This window comes from Anolis sagrei, chromosome 3 (assembly GCF_037176765.1).
Source record: "Anolis sagrei isolate rAnoSag1 chromosome 3, rAnoSag1.mat, whole genome shotgun sequence".
Lineage (NCBI taxonomy): Eukaryota > Metazoa > Chordata > Lepidosauria > Squamata > Dactyloidae > Anolis > Anolis sagrei.
The window spans coordinates 168,800,886-168,827,977 of NC_090023.1; the positions used below are offsets into that span (position 1 = coordinate 168,800,886).

Here is a 27,092-nt window from a genome sequence, read left to right on the forward strand (position 1 = left end):
TGACCTGGCCTTTGGTCTTATGTTTCATTCAAAGAGATCAGAGAGGAGGAAGAGAGGTAAAGGCATACAGCCATTCAGGATAGTCTGACATTCTTCTTTCACAATGCACTCATAAAATAACATTGGACAATATCCCGAGAAAGCTAAAATGCTAGAAGAATGAAGACAGTTCACAGCAGTACAACTGACTTTGTTCTAGATATTTGATAATCATAGATTTCAAAGCCCTTTCATCTTCACTGTAGACTTTGAAATCCGTTAATATACTAATTTGCTAAGCAATTTCCTTCCTCAAATTGTCAGTTTTGAGAACTAGGGCATCACAGGGAAGGAGTTTATTCCTTCACTGTTACTTTGACTAATATGGCTCATCACAACACACTGAGATGCTTTTCCATGTTACCATTCCACAAATTTGGTGTCAGAAACCACAGTGAGTTTAATGTATATTTGCAAAAATAATTTGTTGCAAATGCATATTAAGGATTTTAGTGAGTATGGGATATATGTTGTCATTATTATAGTAAATCCTACACATAATTGAGAAGGAAAATCATTGCAAAAGAGCTAGAAACAGCAGTTAAATTTCTTACCACAATTTTCATATTTATTGTCCAGAAAGTGATACATTTGTTCATTTTGATTCTTGATAAAATTGAAACAAATATTATCTTTTTGGCAATGGATATTGTCACCTTTCAGTACTTCTGCTGGAATCTGCTTGTTATTTATCTATTGTTTTATGGAGAATTATATGGTATGTGGTTTTGTTTTGTTTTATATTCCTTTATCTCCTGTTCTCTGATAATATGACATCATGGACTTCATTGCACAAAGCTGCTATTCCACAGAAGTCATGCTATTACATTATGTAACAAAATTAGAAAACAATCTGTTTCTGGTTTGAAAGTGTTATTTCCTGTTTGACTGTGTGGTGCTTACTTTGAAAGTAGTTGTTATACTCCATAAACTTTGTTTTTTTGGCTGCCCCAAACTATGTTGAATTGGTTGAGATGATGAAATATTTATTGAAAAACTATAGCAAAACGTGTTGTAAGATGTCCCACAAAAGCAATTTTTTTCTAGGCTTAATAAACTTTGTCCATTTTTTAATGATAGAACCAATTAGGAAATGGCATTTATAACTCAGGAACAAAAAATAGGTTCCATAGTGTTATAGAACCTCTTCACACAGGCAAAATAGCCCATTTTGCAGCTTTTATTCACAGCTTGGATGGGGCTTGCCATGCACTTCCTCCTCCACTATAGGGAGGAAAGTGTGTTTTGGGTAGTATTCCTCCTTTTTTCCTCTTACGATGGGAACAAGGACAGGGTGCTAACGCACCCTAGAATCATAGAATCAAAGAGTTGGAAGAGACCTCATGGGCCATCCAGTCCAACCCCCTGCCAAAAAGCAGGAATATTGCATTCAAATCACCCCTGACAGATGGCCATCCAGCCTCTGTTTAAAAGCTTCCAAAGAAGGAGCCTCCACCACACTCGAGGTTAGAGAGTTACACTGCTAAATGGCTCTCACAGTCAGGAAGTTCTTCCTCATGTTCAGATGGAATCTCCTCTCTTGTAGTTTGAAGCCATTGTTCCATTGTGTCCTAGTCTCCAGGGAAGCAGAAAACAAGCTTGCTCCCTCCTCCCTGTGGCTTCTTCTCACATATTTATACATGGCTATCATATCCCCTCTCAGCCTTCTCTTCTTCAGGCTAAACATGCCCAGCTCCTTAAGCTGCTCCTCATAGGGCTTGTTCTCCAGACTCTTTATCATTTTATACCACGCTCTTGTTACATCCCGAATAGACTACTGCAACGCTCTCTACGTGGGGTTGCCCTTGAAGACTGTTCGGAAACTTCAACTAGTCCAGCGAGCGGCAGCCAGATTGCTCACCGGGGCGACATACAGGGAGCATACCACCCCCCTGCTATGCCAGCTCCACTGGCTGCCGGTTCAGTTCCGAGCACAATTCAAGGTGCTGGTCTTGACCTATAAAACCCTGTACGGTTCCGGTCCAGTGTATCTGTCCGAACGTATCTCCCGCTACGTCCCACCTCGGAGCTTGAGATCATCTGGGGAGGTCCTGCTCTCGACCCCACCACTCTCACAAGTGAGGCTGGTGGGGATGAGGAGCAGGGCCTTCTCAGTGGTGGCCCCTCACCTGTGGAACTCACTCCCCGGAGAAATCAGAGCATCACCATCCCTCCTCTCCTTCAGGAGGATGAAAACTTGGTTGTGGGACCAGGCCTTTGGGCAACCAGGCAATTAAAAACCAGCAGGATGGACAAAATGGTATTAAAAACGGAACTATGAGACAGCAAACACTGACAATGTAAGGGAGGAATTTAGGTTTGTATTGATTTTATTGATTTTATTGATTTTTACTGGAATAATGCATGAAGCTGTTAGTAATTGTGAAATTTTACTGTAAGTTGTGATGATTGTTGTGATGCTGGCATCTAATTGTTGCCTTTACTGTGTAAGCCGCCCTGGGTCCCCTTCGGGGTGAGAAGGGCGGGGTACAAGAACTCCAAATAAATAAATAAATAAAATTTTAGTCGCTCTCCTCTGGACACATTCCACCTTGTCAATATCTCTCTTGAATTGTGGTGCCCAGAATTGGACACAATATTCCAGGTGTGGTCTAACCAAAGCAGAATAGAGGGGTAGCATTACTTCCCTAGATCTAGACACTGCTCCTATTGATGCAGGCCAAAATCCCATTGGCTTTTTTTGCCACCACATGACATTGTTGGCTCATGTTTAACTTGTTGTCCATGAGGACGCCAAGATCTTTTACACACATACTGCTCTCAAGCCAGGCGTCCCCCATTCTGTATCTTTGCATTTCGTTTTTCCTGCCAAAGTGGAGTATCTTGCATATGTCACTGTTGAACTTCATTTTGTTAGTTTTGGCCCATCTCTCTAATCTGTCAAGATCGTTTTGAATCCTGCTCCTGTCCTCTGGAGTATTGGCTATCCCTCCCAATTTGGTGTCGTCTGCTAAGACACAAAAGAGACATGCACAAGAAGTGGAAAAAGGGAGAAATCACCAAAGAGGAATTCAAACTAATAGCCAACACCTGTAGGGAAAAGGTCCGCAAGGCTAAAGCACAAAACGGGCTCAGAGTTGCCAGGGACATTAAAAACAATAAAAAGGGATTCTTTTCTTATGTCAATAGAAAAAGGAAAAACAAGGAGGCGATAGGACCTCTTCAAGAAGAAGATGGCGCAATGCTGACAGGGGATAGGGAAAAGGCAGAACTACTTAATACCTTCTTTGCCTCGGTCTTCTCACAAAAAGAAAGTCATCTTCAACCTCAGCAAGGCAGAGTGGATGAGGATATGATCCTGTTCCCACCGTATGATGAGATAAGGAGGGAGGGAGCATGCTGGTGACTGCTGGTGAAATGACATGGCCCGAAAGGGCTGTGTGAAAAGGTCTACAGATTGTGATTACATACCAGGATGCGTTCCTTTGATATCTCACCATAGTACTTCTGTATGCTCAGATAACCCACCTTCTTCCACTTCTATTGTTCTGTATTTTCTTATATTTTCACAGCAATATCATTGTTTAAGCAATGAAAAAAGAAGTACAGAGGAGGATAGACCCATTAGACAAGGTAAATGATAGGAACATTGCAGGACTGCAAGCTACTGACAATTTTTCCCTGTCAATAGCAAGGTACAGATAAGTCATTGAGAGGAGACAGACTGAACAGCTTGTGTAGGAAAGTCCTATATGATTTCATCATTTCATCATTTCATCATTTAACAGCATAAATTAACCAACCATAATTCACCACAAGTAATTCTTCATTAGTAAAGATCTCCAAAATGAAGCCCGCAAAAACAAGGGGGGGGGGAGTAAAAGGGGAGATACATTTCTCAGACACAGTTTTCTTCTGTTCCTGAAAGATGTGTACCAAATTATCAGCAAATCCAATCATTACCTTTGTCATGATACTTAATAGGCCTGGTCAATTCGTTTCGTTAATTCGTAATTCGTTAAAAAATTCGTTAATTTTTGAATTACGAAATGATTACAAAACATTTTTTTAACCTGGAAGTGTTTTTAAATATCGAAACGGCAGTCGCCAAAAAAATTTGTATTTCCGTCCATTTCGGAAATACGTAAGATGGCCGCCTGCCGATGCTTGCTGAGAGGGGCGAGCGAGCAGCAAGCGAGAGGGGCGGAAGCACTCTCTCCTGACATTTCACCCACATCTATGGCAGGCATCCTCAGAGGTTGAGGTCTGTTGGAAACTAGGCAAGTGGGGTTGATATATCTGTGGAATAATGTTCAGGGTGGGAGGAAGAACTCTTGTCTGCTGGAGCGAGAGGGGCGAGCGAGCGGCGAGCGAGAGGGCCCGCCAGAGTGAGTGCCTGCCTTCCCTCCTTAATAATAATTAATAATAATTAATCCCTATTCTACTAAATTAATAATTAAATTTAAAAAATATTTTAAAAATATTGGAAAAAAAAGGGCGCCATCTTTACAAAATGTTTTGTAAATATTTACGAAATTTCGTAAATACCAAAACTTTTTTTTGGGAAAGTTTTGTAATTATTTTAAATATCGAAACAAAAAAAAACCCCCAATTACAAATCAATTTTAGAAACAAATTTTTGCGTTGTTACCCAGGCCTAATACTTAATATTTAAAGAACACCTATTGATCTACATAGACCATGAATTGGTAACGTACAAAAATCTGGTCATATTAATTTGATAAATATATAGTAGCAGGTGCATATGTGAAAACTACTATACTACAATGCATGGGAGCATGAACAATGAAGTCCCAAAACCATGAACTCTTTTAGTGATACTCTGTGTCTCAGTATTACATTGCCACACAGAGATATGATAGTGTTTTAGAGAAATACTGGGAAATAATACACATAAAATGCCTTGAACATCAAATACTATTAAGTATTAAATGCGGCATAATGTGTTCCATCATTAGAACAACCAGATTCAGTGTTTTGCTAACACGGTGTTCTACGTTATTAGATTCATATATAAATAGTGAGTGATCGATATGAAAAACATACGAAAGAAATAATCTTAAAAGATGTGGAGGAAATAACTGAAAAGTGATTTGAAAAACTGATTTCTTCGCTACATCAAAATGAAACACCCTATCACATTGTAAATGTAAAACATACAAAGTAAGATAATGTGAACCACAAAAGTGTTGTACTTAGGGAATTAAAGAGGTGATCCTTGTATATTAAATCAACAGCCTCTTGGTGTAGGAAACCAGTGCAGTGAAAAGAATAATAATTTCAGTTTATTTCCCTTCCCCTAAATTCACTCATGATTTGAATGGGATGGATTTTCTTCTTAGCTGAACCTTTTCTGACAGCAGCATAGATTTCCTCCGGCTTCTCTCTCTTAATCAAAGGCTTCTTTTCTGGAACCTTCATCCGCCACATCACCACAGGGTGTCGTGGGCCAGCAGAACTTTGAATTCTGATAATCTTCGAAGAGGCGATATAGGACATCTTCACTGTCTGCACCACAGCATTCATCAAGTTTTTGCCAGCCTGAATTAGTGAAGTCACACTGTCCAGCTGTAATCAGAAACACTACTGTTAGTTTCAGAAATCAGGCTAGCTTTAATCAGAAGCAAGCATTTAAAATGTAGTTAATCTTTTTTCTCTGTGTGCATTAGATGTAAGAAAAGAAGCAATAAATGACTCAAAGTTAAGAATGAGGGTGAGACAACAGGAAGTGAGATAAATCTACCCCCTAGGAAGGGAAATTCACTGCTGGAAGAGTTATCATGGGGAAAGGGTGTCTCCACTGAGGCTTTATCACCAATCCTTAGTTCCACAGTAAGCGAAATCTTTCAAAATCCAATTATCACAGGAACAGAAAGTGAAGGGAAATCTTCTGAATAGGGGCAGAGAAAGCAAAAGAAACACCAATGGGGTGTTAACCCTTCACTATGCTATCCAAAGCTTGTTTGCTTATTTATTTATTTCATTTATATCCCGCCTTTCTCACCCTGCAGGGGACTCAAGGTGGTTTACAAAATTCAGTGCTGCATATGAACATAACAATAAAAACATACCACATCCAACTACAAAACAGTTAAAACACATGAGCAAATAAAACACATAGATAAATAACACAGATTAAAACATATAAAGTTATTGATTCCATTAATACATAATCATTGTTCATAATCCTTGTCTAGACTGTGTCAAAATCTGTAATGTCTTATTCTCCCAATGCTTGCGGACAGAGCCAGGTCCTTAGCTTTTCCCCCCTGAAGATCATAAGGGATGGAGCCTGCCTGATGTCACTGGGGAGGGAGTTCCACAGCCAAGGGGCTGCCATTGAGAAGGCCCTGTCTCTAGTCCCCACCAATCACACTTGTAAAGAGGGTGGGATCAAGAGCAGGGCCTCCACAGCAGATCTTAAAAAACTACTTGGCTCATAAGGGGAGATGCATTCAGACAGGTACGTTGGACCAGAACCGTTTATATAGCTGGAATTACACTTAAAATGTATCTGTTCCTACTTACAAAAAAAATCAACTTAAGAACAAACCTACAGTACCTATCTTGTTTGTAACTTGGGGACTGCCTGTGTGTGTGTGTGTATACATTGCATAGATGATGATATCGGATTTTGGACAGTTTCTCCTGAGGAAGAACAGGGCCATCCAAAAATCTACACCAGGCTTATACATTAAACTTTTTACACTCAATTGCCTTTTCTCCATTACTTTCTATTGCCCTCAAAATGGGCCTTGTTGCCAGATTTCCAGTTCCACTTAAGGATATAGAAGCATCTGATTGAGTATTTTCTCCTTAACTGGAAATAAGGAGTACAAGGAAATGGGTAATGGCTACACTATTTTCTGATCTTGCTCAGCAGATGGAGTGGCATGGATCAGATTATTTAATAATAGTACCTGTTACCTGCTCTAGAGGGGAAGTAAATGCATATAAGCAATTCACTTCTTCTTATGTCTAGGCTAAGTGCATGTGTCTCAAAGGCCCCATCTACACTGGTTGTTTAATGCAGCTTCAAGCTATGCTGAAAACACAGCATATGCATGCCACAAAAATACAGTGTAGCACACTTTAAGCCCATTAATAAAAAAACAAGCAAAGTTGTGAGAAATTAAAAAATGAAGTCCTCAATGCATATCTGCATGCTGTAATATAAACCACATCACACCCCACTAATGAGCACATGAGCAGTTTGGAGGAGGAAGTTGAGGAAAAAATGCATTCTTCATGGCTGATAAGCCAACACTATTGTAGCTCTTGGAACTGGTTCAAACTCATCCCCAGTCTATGTGTTATCACAACAGAGGCCTCAAATTTGTTCTATGGTTAAGAATTTAATCAGACACACAGCAAAACAGCTTTCTTCTATACTGGTTTCAAACTGACCTAAGTGTTCGAGCTTGTCAATTCAAGAGAGATATTGACAAGCTCGAATGTGTCCAGAGGAGGGCGACTAAAATGATCAAGGGTCTGGAGAACAAGCTTTATGAGGAGCGGCTTAAGGAGCTGGGCATGTTCAGCCTGAAGAAGAGAAAGCTGAGAGGGGATATGATAGCCATGTATAAATATGTGAGAGGAAGCCTCAGGGAGGAGGGAGCAAGCTTGTTTTCTCCTTCCCTGGAGACTAGGACGCAGAACAATGGCTTCAAACTACAAGAGAGGAGATTCCATCTGAACATGAGGAAGAACTTCCTGACTGTGAGAGCCGTTCAGCAGTGGAACTCTCTGCCCCGGAGTGTGGTGGAGGCTCCTCCTTTGGAAGCTTTTAAACAGGGGCTGGATGGCCATCTGTCGGGGTGATTTGAGTGCAACGTTCCTGCTTCTTGGCAGGGGGTTGGACTGGATGGCCCATGAGGTCTCTTCCAACTCTTTGATTCTATTATTCTATGATTCTATATGTAGTAGTAGTAGTAGTAAATTGGATTGTGGCTCTTGATCTGAGCCCTTTGCATAAAGATATGTGCATATGTGCACTTCTTATTATTGTCTAAATCAGAGATGAAGATCATGTGGTTCTCCAGATACTGTCAGACGGAACATCCAAAAACATTCTCTATCATGGACCATGCTTGTTAAGACCCGTGAGAATTGAAATTCAAAAATATATGGAGCACAGTGTGGTTTCCATCAAGGGTATGAAATCTGTATCCTCACCAAATGTAACTAGGCTTCCTTTCATTAGTTGAGAGTATTTAGTTTCTAACTCTGTTGAACAGGATGGTTAATTGGGATGGACATTCTCATTTTTATTATTACATTTTGTTTAAATACCTGAGTAGGAGAAGCTGAGGAAATTCTACATATATTCATAGTAAACAATGTGATAAAGTAGTGAGCATTCCTTAAAGCAGATGATTTCCAATGTGGACTCCATTGCATTTGAAATGCATCATATCTCATCTTGTGTATGGGTCTCCTGGTGAATGTTAAAATTCTTTAGCACTCCTTTCCCTGTGTTATGGATCTCTCCTTCCGCTTAAGTTGCCTATGCTGTTGTCATTTCACACTGAAAAATTGGCAAGGGATAAATTTACTGTAATTCATATCAGTGACCTGAATGAATAACTCCAATGCTTCAAAGAATCACTGTGTTCATATTTAATTATAAGGCTGACAGTTTCAATTTAGAAATGTATCTCCATTTGAATACTTTTATTAAAAAATACTGTGTTCTGGTTTTTCCTTCATGTGCAAAAAGACTTTCCTCCCTTAAAAATTTAGATAAAGTGCAGGTTTCTAACACAGTATGCTGATTTTTGACACAATTTTTTCACAAATCATCAAGAACCGAGTTAAAGATGAGAAGCAATGATGTTGCGTTTGGAGGCTGGGATCTTGTTGTTGACATATGCTGGTGTAACCTTGAACAATGAGTAATGTAACCTTACACAATGACTTTCCCTGCACCCAACCTTAACTTGATAATGCTGAAGTACAACCCCATGAAAAATTAGTGGCTTGAAGAGGATGTTCCCAGATCATGTAAGCTGCACATCCAAGGAATAGGTAAAGGTAAAGGTAGTCCCCTGACATGAAGTCCAGTCATGTCTAACTCTGGGGTGTGGTGCTCATCTCCATTTCTAAGCCAAAGAGCCAGCGTTGTCCGTAGACACCTCCAAGGTCATGTGGCCGGCATGACTGCATGGAGCACCGTTACCTTCCCGCCGGAGTGGTACCTATTGATCTACTCACATTTGCATGTTTTCGAACTGCTAGGTTGGCAGAAGCTTTGGCTGACAGCGGAAGCTCACGCCGCTCCCCGGAATCGAACCTGCAACCTTTTGATCAACAAGCTCAGCAGCTCAGTGCTTTAACCCACTGCGCCACCCGGGGGCTCTGGAATAGGCATTACCAATTTTTCTGGAAGTCTAAAACCGTAGCAGTGTTCATTTTCCCCAGCTGACTGGCCATCGAGCTATGCAACCATGTTGTATGAGAACCCCAGCAGAACTATGCTGACAAAGATTAATGCTCTACCAGAAATGTTGTTGGATCTTGTCCATCATCCATAAATTTTCATTTTCAGAAATCTGGGCTGGAGGGTTTTTTTTTTTTTCTTATTTGAGACATGATACAGCATATACTCTTTGGTGGAAAATCTACCTCTTCACCAGCTACTGAACCTAAGCTCAGAGAGAATAGAAATATCTGAGTAGGGTGACAAGTGATACTATCAATCTTAATACTCCTGTTCCTGGTCCCACTACCTCCACCTTGTACCCTCCAGCTGTCCTGATTTGACAGGGACAGTTCAGAAATGTCCCAGTTTCCATCTCCTTTCCTTACTTACACCTTTTGACTTTGCATTGTCATCAGTATTGTGCAGTCAAAAACTTCAGTTATTGGAAGCTGAGTTCAAAGTGCAAAAGCTACATGTATTCAGTTCATCCAACATGGGGCCAGAGAGGAGAGATTATAGGGAGGGGATTTTGCTCTTCCCATTGGACTCAGCCCAAAGCAATCTGCTGCAGCCTCTTCTAGCTGGTGTGTTCTCCGCTCATAACTTTCTCATCTTGACCTCACTATGATGTTTCTTTCTTTTCATCTGTGAAATGTTGGTAAAACAATGCTACTATTTATGTTTGAGTGATAACCCCATATAAAACATTATCTATTGGAGGATCCAGAAATGAAAATGTAAAGCTGAACAATCATTTCTTTAGCCAGACTGCTGATATGAATGTGAATTGTAGTGATTTCTGGTGCAGTCAAGGGTTTTGCACACTTTACAGCTTAGCCCTCAGCTTCTTGTCCTACTACATCCTAAGTAATGTTTTATCAAGAATATAATATTCTAAGCAAAAATGTTCACTTAGATTCGCCCCCACACAACCTTTCCCAGTTATTCTCTATAACTTCTTCAAGGTCTCATAACATAATAACCAGAGGATCTGATGAAATGAAAACCCACAGACACACGTAATTGACAAAGTATTTTTTTTCACAGAGCCTCAAAGTTAATCTTTCAGAGATACTCCTGGAATGACATTTTACCAGCAGCATCCAATTTCTGAGATGAAACTGTGTCCTGAATCAGCCAGGAAGAGAATGTGTGTATAACCCACTATTTTCCCCACAGTCAGAGAAATTTTCAACACCTGCTCTTTTTGTTGTACCAGAAGGTAAAGTGAATTATTTATTTACATTTATCCTCTCTAATTAATATAAGTTTCCTTCATTTTCAAATATTAGAACCCAAGCAAGTGATTAAAAAAGAAGCCATTTTTAAAGAGATGTGTGACTTCTCTCTTCTAATGCAGAAACCTTTTTTTACAGACTACAAAAGGACAGGCCCCTTTCCCAAGGAATTTGCCATCTAAAATTTGATATTAGGGAAACAAATAGTGGGAGGGAAGGGGAGCTGTGAATAGACAGTGAAAGAATAAGCTGTCATTTCAGTTACACATGCTTACACAGAGTTAGGGGTAACTATATGTAACTCAAAGAGGTAACCAGAGATGAAAATCAACTTTTTGGTAATCATTTGGACACTATAATTATGCCCCTTTGAATGATGTAGCGAGACAAAGATGGTATGAGGTCTCCATGCATGCATTACTTGTTGGAGTTCTGTGTGGCTGGAAATCCAGCAAATGAGCCTGTGTCAACAGTCTGTGGATAGGAAAATATTAGGCATAGACTACTGGTATCAGATAGCCTCGAAATGGCTCCCCAGACTTTTCCTGTCATGCTGCCGAGACTCTGGGATTTTTCATAAAAAGTAGAGGTGAAAGTAGAGGTGGAAATAATATTGGAAAATATTAAAAATAAATAATCCAATGACATGTTTCTCAAGATGAAATGATCCAAACTACAGCTAATAGGTCACCCAAAGTGACTTATCACAACTTGCCAGCATATCAGTTTTACAACAGAATTGTGTCCATTTTATGAATGCAAAGAAATATATAAAAGAACAAGACTAATAAACAGAATCAATTGGGGATACAGCTTTACAAACTATAATTCAAAGCTGAATGTCAGTCTCCTTTTTCCTAGGTATAGAAGTGTGTTTCATCCATTTCTGTCAGTAAACCAGAGTACCACAGCCAACAACATTTGTCAACTTTCATCTTCTTCACTAGGCTTCAGCAGATCTAATCTGGACTGAGCTGGACTGTGGCGAATGAAGCCACTGAGGCTGTGTGGTTGTGTTAGATTTGGCCATTGAACCCAGCGTGGAAATCCTTTTTGGTGCATTTACACTGGTGTAACTTCTTTTTACATATTTGCAGAAAAATATATACCTATTAAAAGCCTACAGCTCAACTGACCATCTTAAAGGGTAGTTAGTGTGGATATACTTCCCTCACCCCTGCAAAGACACAACAACCTTAACAGTCACCAATATGCCCTTGCTGGTGATTTAATTCAAATAAAGATCAGCCTAGTATTTATTTACTGAGTATCGGTAATTAAGATCATTATATGACCTTGAAAACTTGGGTGCAATTGGCATAATTGGCTATCTGTACATCCCAGCAATTTTCCTCTTTTGGGATTTTCATTTGATGTTTTTTCTACATTGACAGGGCCTTGTCTATGGATTGTTCTGTTCCATGCAGTGTGTTTGAGAAGTTTAGCCCCTTTCTAGACTGGGCCACACATTTTTTTATCCAAATCAGGTGGAGTTGCGTACTACTTGGATTATTTTTTTTATTTATCAGCAAAGTTGGCTCAGGGCAGTGCCACAGGTTAATGCAGCAATTCCACGTTTTTTCTGATCACCTGGGGGTTCTCCTTGCTCATAAAAAAATGGAAGGCCCCACTACAAGGCTAGCTTTTCTGGCAATTGAATTAGACATATTTCACCAGTTATTCCGTCTGCCAGGTTAGAAACTGTAAGACTTCATCAGTAAGATTAAATTTTTCATTTGTAGGAAATCGGACATTTTCTGCAACTTTGAAGTACTCATTGGGCAAGTGAACTTCGCATGTAGTAGTATCGAGCAGAATTTTTAAAAGAATGTGTGATTTATTTTATTTATCGTGTCAGTAGCAACCAGACAATTGTATTACATTTTTAACAAATTTTAACAAACAGACAAAACAGAGTTTGCAAGCTTGGTAGTTGACTAAATGTCCTTTGACCAGTATCTGGCCACTTGGAGTGCCTCTGGTGTTGCTGCAAGAAGGCAGGGCTCAGGTTGCATTTCAGCAGGTGGTCTGTGGTTTGCTCTTCTCTACACTCGCATGTTCTGGATTCCACTTTGTAGCCCCATTTCTTGAGGTTGGCTCTGCATCTCGTGGTGCCAGAGTGCAGTCTGTTCAGTGCCTTCCAAGTCGCCCAGTTTTCTGTGTGCCCAGGGGGGAGTCTCTCATTTGGTATCAGCCATTGACTGAGGTTCTGGGTTTGAGCCTGCCACTTTTGGACTCTCGCTTGCTGAGGTGTTCCAGCGAGTGTCTCTGTAGATCTTAGAAAACTATTTCTTGATTTAAGTCATTGACGTGCTGGCTGATATCCAAACAAGGGATGAGCTGGAGATGTCTCTGCCTTGGTCCTTTCACTATTGGCTGCTACTTCCGGCGGATGTCAGGTGGTGCAATATCGGCTAAACAGCGCAACCTCTCCAGTGGTGTAGGGCGCAGACACCCCGTGATAATGCGGCATGTCTCATTAAGAGCCACATCCACTGTTTTAGTGTGGTGAGATGTGTTCCACACTGGGCATGCATACTCAGCAGCAGAATAGCATAGCACAAGGGCAGATGTCCTCACTATATCTGGTTGTGATCCCCAGGTTGTACCAGTCAGCTTTTGTATGATATTGTTTCTAGCACCCACTTTTTGCTTGATGTTCAGGCAGTGCTTCTTGTAGGTAAGAGTACGGTCCAGAGTGACTTCCAGGTATTTGGGTGCGCTGCAATGCTCCAGTGGGATTTCTTCCCAGGTGATCCTCAGAGCTCGGGATGCTTCTCTGTTCTTGAGATGAAAATCACATGTCTGTGTTTTAGATGGGTTAGGGATCAGCTGGTTTTCTCTGTAATAGGCAGTAAGGGCACCTAGTGCTGAATAGCTCCGCTTTGAGGGATGTGTATCCAGTCTCTGCAATGCATAACTTCATGCAAGTAAGGGCTTGTTTGCCAGGCTATTTATTTTGCCATAGCAATGGGCTACTGCTTACTAAGCTTCAGTTTTGGAGTGTGACCAGCAAGGGTTTAGAAGCCTTTGGTATATTAGAAGAAAAATTTGGGGCACACTGATTTAGAATTGGAGCAACCTCCATGGCTGATGCTACGGGGGTTCAGGACATCCAGTGGATAGGGAGGTGGTTATCTCAGGCCTTTAAAGGGTATATTCTGCCTCTCCTGGTAAAGGGGGGGGGGGGGAACAAATAACATTTTTTCTATTCATTCTTAGTTTTGGCTCTGGGAGAAGTCAGATCCTGAACTGTGTTCATAGCATGGTCTTCTGGGTGGCAAAGCAGGCTGGTCAGAGCTATTTCGGCTCACAGCTGGGCTTTGGCCACTCCATTATTGTTGAGTGGTTGAGAAGATGGAGTCTGCATTGGAATACTCTTCTTCCTCTGATATTTGAAGAAAGAAAGGGATTCCCTTCAGATATTATTATGCATTTGGGGGGAAATGATTTAGGCTTATTTATGGGTAGAGCCTTAAGTCTATAGGAACAATACCATTTCAAATATGTTAAAAAATGTTGGTCCCTTGTACATGTAATTTGGTTGCCCTTTGTTCCATATTTTTGTTGTCTGGTCTCTTATTTCACTTTGTTACTTCAATATGATAGCTTTTTAAAAGATAAACTGACTATATTTTGCTATGCAATCCCATTAGTGCAGAAAAAAAGATATCTGCAGCAGATTCTGGCACAGAAGGGAAGCTGTAAGAGAAAAGGGGCAGACCATAAGGAGTACAACTGAAGCAGAAGGTACATGTGTAACTGAATTTGGCGGAAGCTAAACATAGTTAAAACTAGCCAAAATCAAGTAACTATAAACCACAAACAAGAGTGAAAAGAAACAGTATGTAGATTTCTCCAGAAGCATCCATTATTCTGAGGTATGCATATTAATTAAATGTTTACAGGAGTGAAGACAAGGAATATGAATTCTCCTAAAGTCTTGTTAACATAGAAAATGTTCAGCAAGAAGAGGAGCCAGGGGAAGGCAGCAGGGTAGGAAAAAACACACAGCTAAGGCCAAAAAAGCGAGGGGAGGCACCGAGTACAGATTAAATAAAATCTACCACTGCTCTTGTTTTTTCAGTCTTAAACAATAATTTTACTTGAGCACAGTTTAGTGTGTTGTTGTAATTACTAACAAGTTTTAAGAGTATGTCTGTAGTTATTGATGGTTCTTCAATGTATGCTTTGTTGTCTTTTAGTTTGTGCCATCTGGAATCCTGGGATAAAAATTTCCTTTAAAAATGATAGAAAAAAAGGAAAAGGTATTGGCTTTACACCTCCAATTCACAAGCAAATTTTTATTGCTCCTGTCCTTCCACAGATGAAATAAACCCATCTTGTAATTCTTGGTGGAAGAAGAAAAAGCTTGCTCATTTTATAGGAGTTCTTTCTATAACATGTAGAAAATCTCTTATTGCTAGAGTTTCTGATTTTTTAATGAGAAAATTGTTTAAAAATGTAATCAAGCTTTGGCACTGACAAGAGGGAGTGTGTACAGATTGCAAAGTGTAAGGGCAAGTATGGCTTTAAACAAAAACCTATGGCCACCACTGTTTTGTCAAAACATATATCCAGTTGTTATTTTGGCATTCTGTCCTCTTTGAAAACTGAAAAAGATCATATATCTATTCATCTACAAATTATTGCTATTCTACTCTAACGAGAATTGAGAATAGCCATTCATTTCTCAACTCCATAATTAATATAATGAGAAAGGTTTGACCTTGTGGTGTCCAACTGCCTGTTTTTGCACTTTCTCTGCAAACAGCTCAAATGTCCATAATTTGCCAGGTTAAATGGAAGCAGCCCTAAGTAGAAAAGGGCCGATCATTATCTTATGGTGCTGACAGAGCTTTAGACTGTGGTTCCATTTAAGGATTTATTTTATTCTCTTCTTCCCAGTATTTCTTTGAAGTGATAGATTAGACATTTTTCTGCATATAGAAATGTTTCAAGGACACTTCACAGATCTGTGAGAACAGATCACGGGAGTGGTAACCCCTTATGGAGAAATTACTTTCAAGTGAAAGGCACCCTCTTGTATTTCAGTGTCCTCTTACTTATAGAATGTACACTGCAAAATCCACTGAATAACCTTTCCTCCATGGAGAAGATCACAGTGATGTTCTTTTCACTCTTCCTAAATTGTCATTTGTCTACAATATTAGTCCACAATGCTTTAGGAAGTTGAACATCTATATTCTGAATATTCTGCTAATTATTGTTTTGAAGAAATATGTTAAATGACACATTTCTAAATGCATTTAGTTCCAGAACTCTTCAAAGACATATTTTGCCTTGTTGATACTATGCAGTGTAAAAAAAAAAAATCAGTGTGTGTAAAAATATGGAACTAATAGCAAGAGCACGCTCATAATATGTGTGATATGCGTATGGAGAAGGAAGCAAATTCATGATGCCAAAGGAGGAGTTCCTTCAACTGAAACGGTTTTCTTTCCACCTGTGTGCTGTATTGATTTCCTGTCCAATGGTCTCTTCTGTTTTGCACTTCATTCCTCATTCCACCAGTGGGTGATATTTAGGATGATTCTGAAAAGCTGGAGATTTCAGCTAACCAGTTATCAGTTTCTGCTTACTTTACACAATTATGATGAGAACTGCATCAGAAGACACAATAATATAGTTTGGGGTGGACAGGAGGAGATTGAGGACCAATGTGTGATCTTCTGAACTCCAAATCCAGAACAGTATTAGCCCCAAAGAGTCACATTTTCCCGCAAGCAGTGTAAGTCACACTACACAGGCAGGGCCAAAAAGGAAATCACTATTAAATAAGGTGCGTATTCTGCTGATAGCAGTTGAAATCCAGTTATGTCAAGAGTATGTTCCTCTGCACATTGTGCATATCATTTGACATTGTCTGCAGTTCTTCACTGCACTTGTGCACCACATGTTACGCATTTCAGATGTGCACTCTCTATTATGCATTGCAGTTGTATATCATGCATTGTACATTGTACAAGCACAGCCACTATTTTGGCATTCTGTAGTGACCATAGAGAAGAGGTGGTACTATGACATTTTAGGGCAGCCATTTAGACCTGGATATATAGTGAGTGAGCAGGAAGTGTTTAGTTATCATTAGGTTAAGGCTTTTTCATTTAATAGCTTCAGAACTAAAACTGCAAGAAAATGGATAGAATCATAGAATCATAGAGTTGGAAGAGACCTCATGGGCCATCCAGTCCAACCCCCTGCCAAGAAACTGGAAAATTGCATTCAAAGTACCCCTGAAAGATGGCTACCCAGCCTATGTTTAAAAGCCTCCAAAGAAGGAGCCTCCACTACACTCTGGGACTCAGAGTTCCACTGCTGAACAGCTCTCACGTTAGGAAGTTCTTCCTAATGTTCAGGTGGAATCTCCTTTCCTGTAGTTAGAAGCCATTGTTCTGTGTCCTAGTCTCCAGGGCAGCAGAAAACAAGCTTGGTCCCTCTTCCCTATGATTTCCTCTCACATATTTATACATAGCCATCATGTCGTCTCTCAGCCTTCTACAGGCTAAACTTGCCCAGCTCTTTAAACACCTCCTCATAGGGCTTGTTCTGCAGACCCTTGATCATTTTAGTTGCCCCCATCACCATTTTCATTTAATCCAGATAATTTGTACAATATCCCTATCATAGTACCATGTCTTCCCTAAGGTTACGGCAGCTATTTATATAGTACCACGGGACATGTCCCTGATTAGCCTCCCAAATCCAGTTTTTTTTAAGATAGATAGATAGATAGATAGATAGATAGATAGATAGATAGATTAAATCTCTAGACTATTGCAGTGTGCCAGGAGGTGTGGGATCCATCTTTCAGTCTGGGAGCTTAGCAAATTGTTCAAGGAATGCTGATTCTGTCACTTTCCTGGAAGGGTTACTCCCTTCAATGAATGATCCACTAAACATATTCACCAAATCTCTATTACCATCAGAGTAATATATTCTCCATCACTGGGGCAAATCATATATTGCTCATACTGTTAATTAACTGTGAAAGGGGCAGGGGACGAAGCGGGCTGGAGATCTTGGGAAACAATAGAGCAGAGAGGGGGAGATAAAGGGAACAGAAGATTATGGCAAAGTGAGATCCCAACAAACCAAATAACCAACAATGAAACACAAGTTGAGGTTATGGATATGGAATGCGGCATGGAGGAGGGGAGGTGTTCCGCCAGCCGAGGGCCCCCCATAGAAGTGGTGGTGGGGAAGGGGAGATGCGGGAAAAGGAGACCATTAATTCGGCCTAGGGATCGTGTAACAACATTAGTAATTCCAAACCGGTCTCCTGATATGGTAAATTGGTGTAACCAGGATGGCGGTCCCTCTGGATTGAAGGTGGTGCTGTTGAACACCAGATCTGTCAATGGAAAAACAACTTTCATCCAGGATCTAATCATGGATGAACGGGCAGATCTGGTGTGCATCACGGAGACAAGGTTGGACGAAGCTGGAGGCGTGAATTTGACCCAGCTCTGCCCACCAGGTTTCTCCGTGCAGCACCAGCCGAGATCTGGAGGGTGGGGAGGCAGGGTTGCAGTGGTCTATAGAGATTCCATCCCTCTGACCAGGGGCCCCATCCCGCAGTCAATAAATTTTGAATGCATCCACTTGGGAGTGGGTGACCGGGACAGAATAGGGATTCTGTTAGTGTACCGTCCACCTCGCTGCACTACAGTCTCCTTACCTGAGCTAGCGGGGGTGGTCTCGAGCCTGGCATTGGAGTCTCAGCGGCTCCTTGTGCTGGGGGGACTTCAATGTCCATGCCGAGGCGGCCCTTTCAGGAGCGGCTCAGGACTTCATGTCTGCCATGGCAACCATGAGGCTGTCCCAACAAGTATCTGGCCCCACTCACAGTGCAGGACATACATTGGACTTGGTTTTCTGCCAGGGATGGGAGGAAGGTGGCGGTGTCGAGGAGTTGACCATCTCTCTGTTGCCATGGACCGACCACTTCCAGGTCAGATTTAGGCACACTGGAGAGGTGGAGGACCCATTAAGTTGGTCCGCCCCAGGAGGCTTATGGATCCGGATGGATTTCTGATGGCTCTTGGGGAGTTTCCCGCCGCCTCGGTAGGTGACTCTGTCGAGGCCCTGGTCGCTCTCTGGAATGGGGAGATGACTAGGGCAATTGACACGATCGCTCCAGAACGTCCCATCTCAAGTAGCCGAGCTAAACCAGCTCCCTGGTTTACCGAGGAGCTGGCAGCGATGAAGCGAAGGAAGAGGGAACTAGAGAGTGTGTGGCGTTCGGATCTGAACGAGCCAAATTGAACACGGTTTGTGTCCTTTTTAAGGGCATATGCCACGGCAATAAAAGCCGCAAAGAAAGCTTTCTTTGCGGCCACTATTGCGTCTGCAAAGAACCGTCCGGCTGAGCTGTTCCGAATTGTCAGAGGCCTTTTAAATCCCACCACTCAAGGTAGGAACCCTGACAATTCGACTTCTCACTGTGAAGCTTTTGCTCAGTTCTTTGCAGACAAAGTCGCTTTGATCCGTTCTGGTCTGGATATCATGTTAATGGCAGTCTCTGAGGATGTAACACGAGCATCTGCTTGTCCAGTTTTGATGGATTCATTTCAATTGCTGAAACCCGAGGATGTGGACAAGATACTTGGAGGAATGAGGCCAACCACATGCATCCTAGACCCCTGCCCATCCTGGCTTCTAAAGGAAGCCAGAGGGGGATTGGCTGAGTGGGTTAAGGTGGTGGTTAATGCTTTCCTTCGGGAAGGCAAGATTCCAGCGAGCTTAAAACAAGCTATAATAAAACCGCTGTTGAAAAAACCATCACTGGACCCCACTAAATTTGACAACTATCGGCCAGTTTCCAATCTCCCCTTTTTGGGGAAAGTCCTGGAACGTGTGGTGGCCTCACAACTCCAGGTATTCTTGGTAGACACGGATTATCCAGACCCGGCAGTCTGGCTTTAGGCCGGGACATGGTACCGAGACAGCTTTGGTCGCCTTAGTAGATGATCTGCACCAGGAGCTCGACAGGGGGAGTGTGTCCCTGTTGGTGCTTCTGGACCTCTCAGTGGCCTTCGATACCGTCGACCACGGTATCCTTCTGGGACGCCTCGCGGGGATGGGTCTTGGAGGTACTGTTTTGCAGTGGCTCCGGTCATTCCTAGAGGGTCAATCTCAGAAGGTGTTACTGGGAGACCCCTGTTCAACACCACAACCTTTGTCTTGTGGGGTTCCTCAGGGCTCAATATTGTCTCCTATGTTGTTTAACATCTACATGAAGCCACTAGGGGAGATCATCCAGAGTTTCAGGGTATGGTGTCATCTGTACACAGATGATGTCCAACTCTGTCACTCCTTTCCACCTGCTACTAAGGAGGCTGTCCAGGTCCTGAACCGGTGCTTGGCCGCTGTGACGGTCTGGATGAGGGCAAACAAATTGAAATTGAATCCAGACAAGACAGAGGTACTCCTGGTCAGCCGCAAGGCCGAACAGGGCATAGGGTTTCAGCCTGTATTGGATGAGGTCGCACTCCCCCTGAAGACACAGGTTTGCAGCTTGGGTGTGACCCTGGACTCATCGCTGAGCCTGGAACCCCAGGTTTTGGTGGTGACCAGGGGAGCATTTGCACAACTAAAACTTGTGCGCCAGCTGCACCCGTACCTTGGGAAGTCTGACTTGGCCACGGTAGTCCACGCTCTGGTTACATCCCGTTTAGACTACTGCAACGCTCTCTACATGGGGTTGCCTTTGAAGATGGCTCGGAAGCTTCAACTAGTCCAACGTTCGGCAGCCATGATTCTAACAGGAGCGGAAGGCAGGGAGCATACAACCCCCCTGTTGCGCCAACTCCACTGGCTACCAATTTGCTACTGGGCTCAATTCAAAGTGCTGGCGTTGGCCTTTAAAGCCCTAAACGTTTCCGGCCCAAGATACCTATCCGACCGCATCTCTGCCTATGAATCCACCAGGACTTTGAAATCTTCCGGGGAGGCCCTGCTCTCGATCCTGCCTGCCTCACAGGCACGGCTGGCGGGGACGAGAGATAGGGCCTTCTCGGTGGTGGCCCCTCGTCTGTGGAATGCCCTTCCCACGGATATTAGACTAGCACCATCATTAATGGTATTCCGCAAAAAAGTGAAGACTTGGTTGTTTGAGCAGGCGTTCAAATAGTCAGTGCAATGAGTGTAATGAACATAGTAATGGAACAATGGATGACGGATCTGGATCATGTTTTTAGGGATGAGACGCTAGTGAATGGCTATTGTTGTTAATTGTATATTATTGTATAAGGTGTTATGATGTTAGTTTTTATACCGTGTTATTGTAGTATCGAATTTTTGCTGTTCTGTTGTTAACCGCTGTGAGTCGCCTAAGGGCTGAGAAGAGCGGTATACAAATAAAGTAAATAAATAAATAAATAAATATTCGCAGCAGCATTTTGATATCCTTGATGAGAAATGCCAGCGCTTCAACAATTTTGTCTCTGACTAGCACTGTGTGGATGTGTATATACTAGTCTCTTCTTATGCAGTCTGGTCTTGCACTCAAGTCCTGATGAACAAAAATACTCTTGAGTCAGTTGTGCTTTTCAAAAGTAAAAAATGATAACAGTTCATTCACTAAGAATAACAAAGTCACAGAACAGTTCACAGTAGTTATCCTCACCACAGGAACAAACTAAACATTTTTTTCTTAAGTAGATTTCTTCTTCATACAATGGCAGGAAACTGAAGCAATAAACAATATAACATCTTTTTTTTTTACGAAGTCAGGATGCCCTTAACTGGTAATATAGTGAGATAAACAGCCATTTTTGGCATTGTTACCATCGGCCTCTGCTAGCTCCAAGATCTGTTTTTACACAGTATGCTTGATACCATACCCAACTAACACATTCCAGTTGCTCTATTGCAGTACCAGACTGGCTCTGATTATCACTTAGCAAATCATGAGTAGCGAGAAGAAAGATGCTTATTTGGAAATAAAGTGCAATCGAGAAATGTGAAAAAGATTATAGAATCTTGTCAAGATTAGGAAAGGAGGAAGCAAACAAGCTCACGAGTTTAATTAAATGTGAGTCTAAAAATGCTGATATTACTTTCCAGTCCTATACATTCACAATGACTTCCTTGTAAATCATTATATAGGACCAGGAAAATATCGTGTTTCTTGACATTTCATTGGCATTTCACTGTGCTCCTCACTTTTGCACAATATATCCCCAAATGCAGCACATGTATCACACAGGCCTGTAGCGGGGGGGGGGGGGGGTTAGGGGTTCAACCCCCCCCGAAATGTTTCAGATTTTTGAAAAAAACTGGTTTACTCATGAATTTTAACTGGTTAACCTAATCCCTATGCTAAGTCTATGAGATGCAAAAAATTAAGAGACCCTCCAGAACTGCCAGCACTATCTTAAGCAAATATTGACAATTTATTCACACTGTCATTACTTGCAGCAATAGCTGATGTAGTGAAGCAACCAAGTTGGGGGGGGGGAGGGGTTGAATGCTCTCATTTAAGGACTTTCATGGTCTGGGGGCGATGTACCTGAGGGACCGCCTCACCCCCTACCAACCCCAGAGATCCCTCCATTCTGAGGACCAAGATTTGTTGGAAATTCCCAATGTCAAGACCTTGCATCTAACAGCAACCAGACGCAGAGCCTTTACAGCAGTGGCACCATCACTCTGGAATACTCTGCCACCTGAAATCCGTGCCTTGTGGGACTTACCAGCTTCGCGCAGGGCATGTAAGACATATCTGTTTCGACAGGTCTTTGATCTTTGATATTGCTGTTTTTAAATTGTTTTAAATTGTTTTTAAATTGTGTTAGATTTTAGTCTGTTCTTCTAAGCCGCTCCGAGCCCCAGGGGAGTGGCAGCATATAAATTGGAATAATAAATAAATTAATTAAGGAGGCCAGACTTGGTGGAGGTGGTTGACAGGGATGGAGCTGCAGGCTATTGAAGGCTCCTCTGCCCCCTGCTCAAGCTGCAAACTTCAGCTTGAGCTAGGAGGCAGGTTTCAACACCCCCCTCCCAGCGAAAATGTCAACCCCCCCCGAAAATGTCAACCCCTCCCGAATTTTTTTCTGGCTACGGCCCTGGTATCACATGTGCTGGTATAAATATTTCAATTTACAGTGCTATCCTATGAATCCTGAAATAGCAATTGAAATCTTGTTCCAGGGGATGTAGCTCCAAAAACATAGATTTTTTTCACCAATGCTACTCTCCCAGGACTTACTTTTTCAGTTGTACACCCCTCTCCACTGGTCACTGTAGTGCTAGAGGTCAGTGAAGTATGAGCAGAAATGCTTTCTCGTCCAGTTAAGGGAAAGAGCTGAACATGACTCTGCTTATCCTGTATTCCTTGTTCTACCGTTTTTGTTTTTGTTTTTTTAAAAAAACAAAAATAATCCATGTATTATCTGGAGCTAAAAATAATGCTTCAAATTCTCTTGTTTCTATAGCTCATCATGCACTTCATAAATTTAGATCAGAATCCTGATTATATAATCAAGCTTTTTAAACAACAAGACAAGAAAACAAGTAACATAGCAAAGTGTAGTTTACTTTACAACTAGATTAAAACTGCTGTCTCCATAAAACTCGTAAGTATTCTTTTCATGGATCTGACACCTTGTCTGATCCTACCACAGGTTGCAACTAGAGGATAATGCTATAATGAAATGTCCTCGGGAGAATTTGTACTTACTGCAGACACGATGAGCTCTCCGCCTAAATTCTGTATTTCAGCTTTGACTTGGCTGCAAATCTTGAGCTGGTGGGAGTACAGTTTGACTTGTTCCAGATAAGCCAGTAAGTCCTGCTTACATGATGGGTCTGGACACTAAGAAGTAAAAACAAATACAGTGACAAAGCTGTTCCATTTTTTAGTATGATTGTCTGAAATAAAAAAACTGTGGTGAGAATACATACAATGTGATTTTGACACTTTTGCCTCTACATATCAAAAGCTAACTGAAAATTATTGACAGTTCACAAAGAATTATTTGCTTTTTAGTGAGAGATCAGGGAAATGGAAGGTGACAATTTTTGTAAGTGAGAGGAATTAGAATTTGGACACTTTACTTTTTTTTCTCATTTCCAGAAACCACAGCCATGGCTATTTTCCTTAGGGACTGGGCCATTTTAGGCAGTTTGTTTCTGTATATGTTGGTTTAATTCAAAATATCTCAATGATGCAATAAATGATGCATACATTTTAGTTTGGCTGATTGAGGAAGGTTTTGAACACCATCATTAGAATCCTTTTGGAGTCTTAGGTCTATAGTTTCTGTATCTAGTGAATAATTGCTGTTACATTAACATGTAGCACAGCCAGCAACTGCCTGGTGCATATTGGTGCATAATGAGTATTGGTATAAAATGCACAGCAGTGTCAGCAGTGAACAATGATTGGCATTGCACATTAATTTATTTATTTACCTACAACATTTGTATCCCACCCATATCAGCCCGAAGGCAACACAGGGTGGTGTACAAATCAGCACCAATTAGATGCCATATATAAAAATACATACATCAATAAAAATGGAATCACAATACATTTAAAACCATAAAAACAATGAATAATAAAAAATATAAAAACTATGTCTTCTTGTTCAAATCCTCATTAATACTTACAATGATATTAATCTCAATGAGCATAGGGCGCTCTTGCTAGTATCCTGTTATTCATCTTCACAATTCAGCAAATATACTTAAACAATAAATTCCTTGAAAACAATCCCCACACTATTTTCCTCTTTTATTATCTTTGCCAGTTTATTCATTTGATGGTTTCTCTGTGCAAAAATTATGTTTGTGTGTGTATGACAGCCAACATGGGGTAATGGAAGTCAGTGTGATGGTTGAGAGTTGTATGTTTGTATGCATGCATGTGTTTTTGTGTATATGAGAGCCAGTGTGGGGTAGTGGGAGTCAGTGTCATTGTTTGAGAGTTGGACTAGGATTCCAGTAGGTTTTCATTGATTTCTCACAATATTTCTTTCTCTGTGTCAACAGATCAACAACTGTGGTTAATCCTTTTGCCTATATGACCTTCCTCATGGCACATAATAAGTACGATATTCAGTTCGGCACCTCAGACACTTCAAATGATAGTACTGACAATATCAAGTGATATGATGGAATGATAAATAGCTAGTATAAATTTCTTGGCCCTAGAATAAAATTGGCTGCAAACAGTAAAGGAGAAATAGAAACAGCTCAATAAACCTTTTGGCTCAATGTCATGCTTGGAGACAGAGGTTCCAGTCTAATACTTGGCACGTCTTACCCTAAGATAAGCTAGAAAACAGAGAAACATACAACCTCCTGTAAACATTGATATTAATCTAAACTCCTGTGGATGATCTTTGTGATTGTGTGGATAGCAATTTATGATGTGTGTCTAAAGAAGTATGTTTTGATTTCTGTGAAACTCTCCATCTTTCTGTTTTCTGGCATTGTGTATTCAGAACACCTATCGAGATAGCTGATACTTTCACAATACAGGTGTACAACATCGCAACATGTAATATCTATATATGTGTGTGGGAGATGTGTGGATTCCCAGAAAAAAAAAGGGGGGGGGTATACCATTGTATAAAGAGAGAATTATACACAGAACAACAGCCTGCATGAAAACAACAGTGGTTTTCCCTGTCTATTGTGTTCCCCATTCAAAAGTCAAGGTGTCTCTCTGAGCCAGAAGTGCCAGAAGTGGGCAATGTATGTCTATGCCACACAGCTTTGTAACCTAAAATAAGACCTTCTGGCAAACAAACTAGTCCACTGTGGCCTAGGCAAAACTATGGTGAGGTGGATCTGTAATTGGTTAAATAGACAAACCCAGAGGGTGCTCACCAATGCTTTCTCTTCATCCTGGAAAGAAGTGACGAGTGGAGTGCCGCAGGGTTCCGTCCTGGGCTTGGTCCTGTTCAACATCTTTATTGATGACTTAGATTAAGGGATAGAAGGCATGATCATCAAGTTTGCAGATGACACCAAATTGGGAGGGATAGCCAATACTCCAGAGGACAGGAGCAGAATTCAAAACGATCTTGACAGATTAGAGAGATGGGCCAAAACTAACAAAATGAAGTTCAACAGTGACAAATGCAAGATACTCCACTTTGGCAGGAAAAACGAAATGCAAAGATACAGAATGGGGGACAATGCCTAGCTTGAGAGCAGTACATGTGAAAAAGATCTTGGAGTCCTCATGGACAACAAGTTAAAATCTTCAAACACCCACATCTATCATTTGAAATTTAATTCTCTCATTTTGCGACCTGCACCACTACGGGGGTAGTTTATTTACTCAATTGTGGATGCAATCTCTCTTATGTGGGTCAAATTCACAGAGAAATAAAATCTAGGATCATTGAACATAAGAGTAAAATCAGAAATCACTCCAGAGATTCTATACGTTATAAAATTTTTGATGATCTACAGCATAACCCATAATCGTATAACTATTACATTCTGGAAGTGGTTACACAATCCAAACTTATGGACTTCAACAATAAACTTCTACAAAGAGAAACATATTGGATCTTCAGATTATGGACAGAATATCCATATGGTCTAAATGAACAAAATTTGTATAATTGTTATAGATAAGTTCTGGGTTTTATCCAAATCATTTCAATTACACTACACATCCCTATTTGAGTACACTGAGGGCACTCACACCCCCATCTGGTGTTCACTTTTTACAAGCTTCATTCCTATAACTTTAAATAAGCTTCTCCTTTGTTTGAATATTTTACATCTTCCCCCTTTAAATTGAGAGAACTCACAGACCTTTTTCATACTCGCTATTAGAACCAAACACAGCAGAGTATCTCATGAGCACTCCCGTTTTGTAAAATACATTCATATTTTAACAAAACATTCATTTTTAGTATATGTAACGTTCAAATATTTACAGCCACATTTTGTTCCTTTGATTTAGATCTCACTAAGCAAAAAGCCTGTATCTCTAAGGAGAACAAGTGTCAAGTTTATAACTTTGTAAGTACCTTTAAATGATGTTTAATGGATATATTTGCAACAAATGTTGATGTATATAATAAGTGTTAAGTTTATAACTTTGCAAGTATCTTCAAATGTATTTCAATATATGATGTTCAATATATATTTGCAGCAAATTTTGATGTATATAATAATTTTAGTCCACCAGAGGAAGGCCTGGAGTAAGGCCAAAACTGGTCGTAGACGGCTGATTCATATGCAACTCAACTAAAGAAGACATGGCATTGATACCATTTCAGAGTGACTGTACAAATACTCATATAATATTGTTTGTGAATACTGTGAAATTGAACAGTATAACAAGTTTATACAATTATATGTTGAATTCCATTATTTTCTATTTTCTCTATAAGTGGGATATTTGGGAAAGCTACCCA

General features: G+C 40.9%; 1 protein-coding gene across 1 annotated transcript in view; it reads right to left on the bottom strand.

Moving 5' to 3' along the window:
• Positions 1-5,110: 5,110 nt before the first annotated feature.
• CTNNA3 (catenin alpha 3) overlaps positions 5,111-27,092 on the bottom strand; it is a 1,221,152-nt gene continuing 1,199,170 nt past the window's right edge. Inside the window, exons 17-18 of the mRNA XM_060768919.2 lie at positions 23,387-23,521; positions 5,111-5,589 (exon numbers count right to left, since the gene is read on the bottom strand). Of these exons, the coding sequence (XP_060624902.2) occupies positions 5,302-5,589; positions 23,387-23,521 (423 nt within the window). The 3' untranslated portion in view covers positions 5,111-5,301. The remainder of the gene's footprint in view (positions 5,590-23,386; positions 23,522-27,092) is intronic.